General features: G+C 33.8%; 1 protein-coding gene across 1 annotated transcript; it reads right to left on the minus strand.

Annotated features, from left to right (window-relative positions):
• Window positions 1–2,030: 2,030 nt before the first annotated feature.
• LOC108990546 (superoxide dismutase [Cu-Zn] 2) lies at window positions 2,031–9,451 on the minus strand. Its single transcript, XM_018964543.2, has 7 exons — window positions 9,268–9,451; window positions 9,095–9,196; window positions 8,853–8,948; window positions 8,729–8,760; window positions 8,369–8,444; window positions 2,542–2,595; window positions 2,031–2,350 (listed from the first exon to the last, which is right to left on the minus strand). The coding sequence occupies exons 1-7, from the start codon at window positions 9,347–9,349 to the stop codon at window positions 2,322–2,324; spliced, it is 471 nt and encodes a 156-aa protein (XP_018820088.1). The 5' UTR covers window positions 9,350–9,451; the 3' UTR covers window positions 2,031–2,321.
• Window positions 9,452–11,317: the final 1,866 nt, after the last annotated feature.

Consider the following 11,317-nt stretch of genomic DNA (forward strand, 5'->3'; position numbering starts at 1 on the left):
TTAGAAAAATGGGGTAATAGTCTAGTATAATAACATGTAATATTATAATATAATAGCATATAATTAGATACTAGCGAATTAGTAATTGTTAATAATCAATAGTAACAATTAAATTACAACTAACGTTCGAATTATACAAAACGCTCCGTTCTATTTATTCACAACACAATCCTAAAATGCCTCATTTTACTGATACAAAACGCCCATTCTCACTCTGTACATAAAACGACTCACTTCATTAACCTACACGCACCGTTTTGAACTCAATATCAACCTCCCTTCCCGCATACATAACATCAACCATAACTATTGTCAACAGTGGCTAGACCACTCCGGATGGTTGGACCAACCCTACGACTTAGGCTGTGTTTGGGTAGCCAACATACCTCAATACTTTTAAAGTATTCTCGTACTATTAGAAATACTCCACATGCCAAACAACTTAAAATACTCTCAATGGGACCCACAAACCTACTTCAATCTCAACTCATAACTATTCACAAACATTCTATAATATTTATCACTATTATATATAAATAAAAAATAAAATCAATAATATTTATCACTATTAAATAAAAATAAAAAATAAAATCACTATAATATTTATCTCTATTATATATAAATAAAAAATAAAATCACTATAATATTTATCACTATTAAATAAAAATAAAAAATAAAATCACTATAATATTTATCTCTATTATATATAAATAAAAAATAAAATCACTATAATATTTATCACTATTAAATAAAAATAAAAAATAAAATCACAATAATATTTATTCCTGTTAAATATAAATAAAAAACAAAATCACAATAATATTTGTCACTATTAAATATAAATAAAAAATAAAATCACTATAATATTTATCACTATTATATATAAATAAAAAATAAAATCACAATAATATTTATCCCTATTAAATATAAATAAAAAATAAAATCACAATAATATTTATCCCTATTATATATAAATAAAAAATAAATCACTATAATATTTATCACTATTATATATAAATAAAAAATGAAATCACTATAATATTTATCACTATTATATATAAATAAAAAATGAAATCACAATAATATTTATCCCTATTAAATATAAATAAAAAAATAAAATCACTATAATATTTATTACTATTATATATAAATAAAAAAATGAAATCACTATAATATTTATCACTATTATATATAAATAAAAAATAAAATCACTAAAATATTTATTGCTATTATATATAAATAAAAAATAAAATCAGTATAATATTTATCACTATTAAATATAAATAAAAAATAAAATCACTATAATATATAAATAAAAAATAAAATCACTATTATATATAAATTAAAAATAAAATCATTATAATATTTATCATTATTATATATAAAAATAAAATAAAATCACTACAATATTTATTAATATTAAAAAATTACTATAATAAAATCACTATAATATTTATTACTAAAAATAAAATCACTATAATATTTATGGAACCCACACCTTTTTCAACTACCTATCCAAAAGTCAACTCAACATAGTTCACGCATTCAAACAACTCAAAATACTCTCAATAGGACCCACAAACTCACTCCAATCTCTACTCATAACTATTCACAAATATTTTCAACACTTTTCAAATATTCTCACTATCCAAATGTACCCTTGGGAGTGGCGTTCCATGGGTGGCCAGCCACACTATGGCCATTAAGTGTGGCCTAGCCACCCCACTATGGCCACAACAGTTGCCTGGGCCACCTGCACTTTCCAAGCTAGACGGACCACACAAAAATATTATTACACGGATGATCCAGCTACCTCCTAGCCACCATTTTTTTTTTATATATCTAATTTATTAGGTTTTAAAATATAAGTTGCGAGGCTTTCTTAGAAAAAAGAATTTAACTGGATTATTTTGATGTAATTCTCACCAAAACATAATATGTTGTTACCAAACCAAGAAAAAAAAAAAAAAAAAGATAATATCAAGTAAAGCAAAGCAACAGTTCACACAGTTTAAAAAACAATGGACTGGTGCACGATGGCAGTAACTTTTGACAAGCACAACTGGGACGTCTGGTGGCATCCGGCTGTTTTGTATGCCACTGTCATTTATTACCAACAATTTTTCTGAGCTTGCTGTTATGCCACCGTCATGATGATTAATTACCTTACCACATTGTCATTGATGAGAAGAACTACTTCCAATTTTTATCATGTAAATTCCAAGTGCTTTCCAAGGACATTACAGAAATTGTCAACGTGGTTATTGGGTAATAGTATAAACTACACATTGCATCATGGCTTCTCTTACAAGCAATGCAGCCTAAACTGACGATTGAAGTCCAATGATACCTGACCAAAATTTGATTAAAAAAATGTCAGGCTTCTGTATGTACGAGGAGTGGAAAAAGAGTTAAATCGAAAAGGTTCAATAAGAACTGCCGCCAGAAGGTTTCACGACTGCATTCCCTACCAAGTTGGCTAGTTTTGCTGACCAGTTAGAAATTTCCAGTAAATGCATAAAGCTAAAGAACAGAAATTACCACATCCAACTCTTGCACCTGCATTCCCGGTAGTCTTGCTAAGTTCATGTCCACCTGTTGCGTTAGCCTGTATAATTAGCTCAATTTCCAAGAGGAATGTGATGATATACATGTAAACATAAATACAGTTACGGCTGTGTTAAGGATAAAATCAAACATGGAACTTAGAAATATTTTAGTAATCCTGGATGGCCATGTGCGAGCATATATCTCATAATTCTTGCATTTACCAACGAGAAACAATGCCCAGTTTGAGCATGCTTCCAAAAACAATCTTGCAGATAAAAACTTTCTACACCAGAGGTCCAGGCCACCAAAAGCTCTAGGCATCTTCAAAATAACATCATCCCTTTACTTCATGCATATATAGGAAAGACCTATAAGGGTTCTTCACGCAATACCAGAAACTATCCTTAATTCCTACCTCATTATAGAGATACAAATCCTAAGTCCCATTCTAGGCGTTTCTGGCTCACAGGAGTTACTCATATTTTTCCCATGTAAATTTATCACCTGCACAAAATTCTGTTATGTAATTTCTAGAGAATCTTGGTGAAGAGGCAGAGTTTTTGTAATTGTTTTTTTGAGTAAAGAATTTTTGTAATTAGTTATTGCATTTAAAGTTCTCTTCATATTTCTCGCTTGCCTGACCTTCCAGAGGCATGATTCCTTAAGGCAGGTGTACCAGACAATCCATACTTGCATGTGATGTTAAGGATGTAAATGCTTCTAAAGTAGAATATGATGGCATACAAAAAACTGGCACTGTTGGTCTAACCAGTTGAATGTAAAAGGATATTCAATGAAAAATCCTCAGCAAAAAGGGTTCACTTCTTTTCTCCTACTATGACACATGAAAGTACAAAGAATCTCCTTGGGTTCCAACACATCAAACACTGTCAAATTTGAACAAACATGGTTTCTATTTTTGGAAAGTCCTTCATAAATAGGGCATTGAAGTTCAAACGAAGGTCTCAAGGTCGAGATTATGAAATTAGGGAACTAAAATGTCTGCTGCTAGTTTTGCACTCGGAGAGTATTGAATAGATGAACATTTGGGAGTTATGATCAACACTTAAAATGCCCAAAGGTTGGGGGCATTTTCATATTTTCACGATTTTTAATAAAGAATAATGAAATTGGGACATAGAAATCACCTTTTTTTATTGGCACCAGATATACTAATCCCAGGGATACAAGCTCTCGACAATGAGTTTCCTACAAGTATACCTCGAGTAATTCAAGGAAAATTCCCCTAGTCCAATAGCCCGTGGAAATTGTTTGTGCTCAAGGGTTCAAACCTTAGACCTACAAGGAGCATACCAGCAAGACCAAGGCCCTTACCACTTAAGCCAACCCCTAAGGGTTTTTGTGAATGGTATATTGAGAGAAATTTTTGAGACTTTGTAAATTTATGAGGAAATCATCGCAAAACTTTAATCATATTATTATGGGAAGAAGTTAAAAAAAAATATATGTGGGCTATTATTAATGAGGTGGCTGGCCCTAACATGTGGACTAAAGGGATTGGGTTAGGGCCCAATGGGTGGGCTACCATGTATGGATTTCAAGCATCTTTTAAATGGGCAAATGGGTGACCTAAGATGTAGACTGATGGAATTAAGCTATTATTTTTAAACCCTAGAGCTCAATTTTTAAATGGGGTCATCCTCATGACAGTTTAAGGAGATGCTTGGGAAATGAGATAAGATGATAATTTTGTGAATAGTAATAAGATGGTTTGTGAATAGTAGTGAGATAGTTTGAGTTAAGTATTTATTGGATTTTAGGAAAAAAGAGAGAAAAAGTTGAATAAAAAATATTCTAAAGTTAAAATATTGTTAGAATATAGTTTTTTAATATTATTTTTATTTTAGGATTTGAAAAAGTTGAATTGTTTTTTGTTTGAAAGTTTGGAAAAGTTGTAATGATTAGTTTGAAAGTGATTGTGTTTGAATAATGTTTGGGAAGGAAATAAGACGGGATGAGATAAGATGAGATGAAATGAGATGTGAAAAGATGGAAATTGTTTTCAAACATCCCCTAAATTTTAAGGAGTCTTAAAAAAAGGATATGCAACATCCTATCCCTAACAGGAAATGGGTGCAATTCATCTGCACTATAATGTAGAAGTACTAGTTGAACTTAGAGCTCAATGTTATCACTTAGAGATCTGACTTTGCAGCACTCTATGTGGGACTTGGCAGCCTTGCAATGCCATCAAAAACTATCAGAAATATGAAAAACCATCATAAATATTTTCGCACATTTCTGAGTTTACAGCAAAATATCACTTCTTAATTACCTATATTGGGATCAATTTTACAATTAATACATAGGGGTCACTGGCTTTGGTAACTAAATTTCAAATACACTGAATTTCATGTGTGATTAAATCAAAAGTTGTAGGTGCTACAGGAATCCCTAAACTGTGGGCCTGATCTTCCTAGAATTGATTAAGCATTGACTAATCTAGAAATATTGTCAGCATAGTTAAAGATTCAGAATTTGAATACTTTTCATTTTATTTTTTCTTTCAGTCACTATTAAGAAAAAAACAGTCCAGATGGGTTGAAAATAATGATTTTGATTGCCTCGTTTTACATATATTAAAAGTATAAAAAGCATTATGTATGTTAAATCATCGTGAAGGGCCCTCCAATTGGCTTCTTTAATGGTTCCCGTGGATTGAGACAAGGTGACCCACTATCTCCTTACTATTTGTCGTGGTCAGGGAAGCTTTGAGTAGAATGTTGTTCACTGCCAAAAAAAATGTTGTCTACTGTGTTTGGGGGGTGCATTTATGATGGGCTTTTTGGTGGGGGATACTCATAGGGGCATTCTTAACATTTTTCATTTGTTATTTGAGGATGACACAATAATATTTTGTGATGCAGATCGAAATCAAACCTAGTCATTAGGGGCACTCCTTCTATACTTTGAAGCAGTTTCTGGAATGTAAGAATTGGTCCCGGTGGGTAATGTCAACAATGTGCGGAGTTTGTCTAGTGCTTTGGGATGCAATGTATGTTCTCTAACCATGAAGTACCTTGGTCTACCCCTAGGTGATCCTTTCAAAGCTAAGGCAATTTGGGATGATGTGCTTGAGAAGGTTGAGCATAGATTGGCAAAACGGAAGAGACTATACTTATCAAATGGTGGTCGCACCACATTAATTAAGAATGCCCTTTCAAATTTACCCACTTATTTCCTTTCTTTGTTTCCTCCTCCAGTTGAGGTGGCGAATCGCATTGAGAAGCTTCAATGTGATTTCCCTTAGAGTGGACTAGGTGAAGACTTTAAAGTTCACCTAACTAATTGGGAAAAGGTTTGCACTCCAATTTTCAGTGGAGGTTTGGAGGTTCAAAATTTGAGGGCATTCAATTAGAAACTCTCGGGGAAATGGTTATGGCATTATCAACATGAGAAAGAAGATTGTGGAAGGTGGTGATGGACTCTAAATACGGTAGTGCTTGGGGAGGATGGTGCTCTATGGAGGGGCAAGGAGCTTATGGAGTGGGGCTGTGGAAAAACATTAGAAGGGGTTGGGGACATTTTCGTGGCATACTAGATTTGTGGTGGGGGATGGCTTCAAGATTAGATTCTGGCATTTGTTGCAGAGATAGAGCTCTGAAAGACTCCTTCCCTATGGTTTATAGGATTACACATGGACAAGAGGCATCGGTGGGGGAATTATTGGAGATCTTAGGCAATACCCTTCAATGGAATGTCTCCTTCCTCAAAGCAGCCCATGATTGGGAAGTGAGCACTTTTTCAGAGTTTTTCAACATGTTGTATTCCACGGAGCTATGAAGCCAAGAGGCAGATCAGATGCTGTGGACTCCTTCTCGAAAAGGGAAATTTTCTGTAAGCTCTTACTATAATGGGACCACCTTTCAAGAAAGCATCTCTTTCCCTTGGAGGAACATTTGGAGTAGTAAGGCACCGTTGAAGATTGCCTTCCTTGTATGGACAACTTCCTTGGGAAAATCTTGACCATGGGCAACCTACATAAATGCCAAATTGTTGTTGTAGAATGGTGCTATATGTGCAAGAAAAGTGGTGAAATAGTTGACCATTTACTACCTCGTTTTGAGGTTGCTAGGGCTTTATGGGACGACCTATTCAACATAATAGGGTTAGCATGAGTGATGCCAAGGAAGGTGGTTGATCAGCTTGCCAACTGGAGAAGACTATATGGTGTTCTGCAAATTGCAGTTATTTGGAATATGGTCCCCATTTGCCCTATGTGGAGTATCTGGAGGAAAAGAAATGACAGAAGCTTCAAATATAAAGAGCGTTCAATGGAGGAAATCAGGTCTTTTTTTTCCCTTAAATATGTTATTTCTTTGGATAATAGCTATAGATTTCAATGGGCTTAATATTTGGGAATTCCTTGTATCTATTTGTTCTTAGCTCTAGCTAGGTGCATACTCTTGTATACATCCTATGTACTAAGGCTTTGCCTAGTCTTTTATTCTCATCAATCAAAATTTCTTACAAATAAAAAAAAGTTATAAAGGTAGTTGCAATTGTTAAATCTCATATTGGCTACTTACTAGATAAAACTGGGTTTTATAACCTTACCAGGTGAAATTAGGTTTTATAGGTCATTCTAGGAACGTTTCAAAACATAGACCAACCTTTTGGGGTTATAGGACAGATGTGGCTAGCGCTTTCCTTAGCTCGTTACATATGTTATTAGAGCCACCTAGTAAGACAAACCATGTAATATAAAAGTACTGTACAATATGACCCTAACAAAGACATTAAGAATTTAATATTGAAAGTATGTTGGTTCATACTGGGAAAAGGAATAACACATAAAGTGGGTTAAGTTTCCAAAATTGACTATATGCGAAGTGAAATAGACTTTTACAAGTGACTATAGAGAAGCTTATATTAACTAGTCTTTTTGGGGTAGTGCAATTACGGTAGAGCTTTCCCTTTATAGTTATGCCATATGTGTAAGAGCTTAGAAATTAAACGTAAAAAGAACTGAGCTTTTCTAGCCCACATAAATGCCCAATAGCTTCCATTTCTTTAACAAAGTGTCAAACCTCAATATGCTTCTTCCTCTATTGAGTCAAGATGATGAAAATCCATGAGAAATTGGAGTTCAATATACACTTTAGGTGAAAAGAAAAAACAAAAGTTAGATTTTTGTATAATTACATATAAAAAATAAAAAAAAAAGGTTTTGTAATCATAATCATCCTCAATACAAAGATTTAAATTGATTTGACCAACCAAACACCAATTAGTAAGGTAAAATTAGCCAATTTCTTTTGTGTGGGAGACAAAAGCTTGTAAGGTTGAGTAAACAGAATTAGAAGGGGCAAATTAAACTTTTTCTCCCCCAAGGAACAAGGCAGAAAGAATTCTGACATTGTGTACTTTTTAGAGAAGAAAAATCACGAATTGACTTGGATCTATGGATTTGAAAATTTGCGTACAAGATCACATGCAAGGAGTTCTACCCTCATCATGAAAGTCACAAATTCAACCACCTGGGTGTACACAGGTAATGTGAACTTGGTAACTAACATGGTCTCGGAGCTTGGTTTAACCAAAGGGTCTTTAGTTAGAATCCTGGAAACCCCCCAGTTAGTGCCTTCTTCCGTTCTTCCCATGCAAGGCCCACATACTAATATTCAGAGGGATTGCACACAGAAGGGGGCCATAATGTGAGCTTGATATTTAATGTTGGCCTACTTCCTTGTAGCTTGAACTTCTACGAATGACAGTGTCTAACAGATACTTCGACCATCTAAGTATATATCTCTATGTCCCATAAACATTGTCTGAATGACTTTAATAATCTTACCTCTACCAAGATCATCAGGATCAGCGTGCACAACAACCGCCCTCCCAAGTATGGAATGAGGACCACTGAGCAGAATCTACAGATGTTTATGGCAAGAGAGGGAAAATTAAAGATATGAGACAAAAATTCAGGTGAATTAAAACCCGCAATGTGCCAATGACACCGTGGAAGCATAAAACGTAAAACAACTTGAGGGCAGTTTCCAAGAACAAAAATCCATCCATTGGGACTAACAAGAAATCATAAGTACCAATCAGAAGAAACTAATTGGCACGAGAAAAATACAATGAAATAAAAAGGAAAACGTAACAACTATAGAACTGACGTCTGGAACCTGATATTACAACCTAAATTGATTACCTGATCATCCTTGATGGAAATTTCAGCTACTCCTGAAGAGTTGAAATTATGGTATAGATGAGAAGTTATCTCATTACCTCTATAATATCAAATTACACACTGCAAAAGACATTACTGCACATACCATCTGGGCCTGCAACAATGTTACCCAAATCGCCAGCGTGACGCTCTTTATCTATAGGAGATCCATGATGCTTCTTCAGTGGGTTGAAATGAGGGCCTAAAATACAGATAAATGTGAAACATAGCATCCATCCCACAAATTAAACAATACCCATAATCGTAAAGAACATAATATTGCACGAAAGACGAAGATTCAAGAAAAAAAGTATAGACAGAAACACAGAGAGTGCCAGAGAAGATTGCCAGTGGAGTTGCAGCCATTGGTTGTATCGCCAAGAGCGTGAATATGGAAGCCGTGATGGCCAGGTGAGAGTCCGGTAATCCTCCCTTCCACATGGGTTGAGCCTGTAACATACAAGAAAATCAGTACTAAAACACAAATTCAACTGTCCCATGAAGCGGACATAGAGAGAGACCGCTGGGGTTCTGGACGAAATGGAGAGAGCCTCTAATGTTGTTGTCCCCGGAGATGAGAGCCACAGCTTTCACAGTACTCATTGTTGCGCTATGTCGTGTGCGACTGAGGCGAGCTTGGGCTTGTAAATACTTCCGAGTGCATTCTCTCTACGTCTTCCAAATTTTGGATAAATTTTAAAAAATGAATCACAAAATTTTTCAATTCATTTCATTTTATCTAATTATTATAATTTTTTTAAATTCTCACATAAAATTAAATAAATAATTTAATTTTTTTTAATTTTAAAATAAAAATAATATTAAAAAAATATATTATAACAATATTTTATTTAATTTTCAATTTTCATCTCAACTCCTCAACTAAAAATAAATTTATATCTTACCAGCCCATTTTCAAAACAACCGCGATAGTGACACAAATGTTTTCAAAACTTCTCATTTTTTTTTTTAAATCAAACCAAACACCTTTATATTTTAAAAAAGTTGCCCATCAAAACTTCTCAATTAATTAAATCATTATCGTCGTTATCTAAGCACAATAATCAACATAATTTCTTAACAACTCCAAAATAAAATAAAATAAAAACTATTAAAAAAACTATAAATAAATCAAATTTAACACCTGAAAGCCTTAGGGTGAGTTTGGATCACAAACTCATCTCAACTAATCATTACAACTTTTTCAAATTCCAACACAAAATATAATAAACAATTCAACTTTTTCAAATCTCAAAATAATAATAATATTAAAAAATAATATTCTAACAATATTTTATCATCTCAACTCAACTCAATTCAACTCACTTCAACATCCAAACACACCCTTAAGCTCTTTACAGGAACCATAAATCCATTTGAGGACCACATGTGACGTTCAAAAATTTCGCTTAGAATTTGACAAAACTTTAAGCGTTGAGATATGCAATACAAAGTTGTATATCCCCATTCAAGATCGTTAAAGATGCAATGTAACTAACATACATCTAATAGTATACAATATTCGCAGTGGATAAATTTTTTTTTAGCAATACTATGTACCAGAAGTAATATATATCTCGAAACATAAATATACTTTATAAAATTCTCATTGTAATTGATATTCAAAAGTTTACAATACTTATCAAATAGGTCTGTAACCACACAATTATTGGAGATAACTCCCCATAAATGCATTCTGAAAATAAAACTATTCTACTAAATTGTTGAGCTGCTCACGTAACTTGGCTATGTTGTCCAAAATACATCCAGAAGGCGGATAACCGTAGTTATCAATTCTTCATTGTCTTTCTATGGACTAGTCAACCTTGTCCAATCCTTTAAGTGCGGGTTCTCAATATCCTAATACATCGTCTCCCATTTCGAGAGGAATAGTATTACTCGAGATCGTGCCACGTAGCACCAAATTTAGTTGATTGTTAAATCACTGTGTGAATTTGTTTTTGGTGAGTCCGACATGAATTCCTCATCTTCTCGGCATTGTGTTCTGCGACTAGGTATTCTTGGTACTTTTGTGCCATGGTGACTATCGCAGCACCCTCGGGTGGGATTTCTCGGCCTCTTCTGGTTGTTCTCTAGGGTTTGTCTTTTGATTCTTGGGGGTCTGTTTTCTGAAATTGCTTGTTCTTCATTTCAATGCTTTGGGTTGCTGCATCGGTACTTTTTGTTGCTAAGATTGTGGATTTCGGCACTTTATGTTCTTGATTTCAACATCTTCTCATGTCTTTTCTAGTTCTGCTCTGGTATTTCGATGCTGTTACTAATGACTATCAGCATCATCTGAGTGCTTCTTGGTTTTTGGTGCAGTCGGTTTTTTTTTTTTTTTTTTTGGAGTTCTTTGGTATTTGTAGCAACTGGGTTATTTTTTTTCTCATTATCGATGCCTTTCAAATTATTGCTTTTGGCCTGGGTTTTCTCTCCAAATATAGGACATGTGGTTGTTGTGGTTGTAGCAACTGGATTAATTTTTTTTTTCAGTTCCTTCATCTCGTCACTGCAGCAACTCTCTAGTAAACATTCTTGTGGTTGCATCATGTCATCAGATAAGTTTGA

This window comes from Juglans regia, chromosome 4, assembly GCF_001411555.2.
Source record: "Juglans regia cultivar Chandler chromosome 4, Walnut 2.0, whole genome shotgun sequence".
Taxonomy (NCBI): domain Eukaryota; kingdom Viridiplantae; phylum Streptophyta; class Magnoliopsida; order Fagales; family Juglandaceae; genus Juglans; species Juglans regia.

Excerpts from the sequence above, each read along its gene's own strand:
- LOC108990546 (XM_018964543.2), bottom strand. The coding sequence starts at position 9,349 with ATGAGTACTGTGAAAGCTGTGGCTCTCATCTCCGGGGACAACAACATT. Across the intron at positions 2,596-8,368 it reads TCCTGATGATCTTGGTAGAG|GTGGACATGAACTTAGCAAG; the intron begins GTAAGATTATTA and ends CTAACGCAACAG. Across the intron at positions 2,351-2,541 it reads AGGTGCAAGAGTTGGATGTG|GTATCATTGGACTTCAATCG; the intron begins GTAATTTCTGTT and ends AATTTTGGTCAG.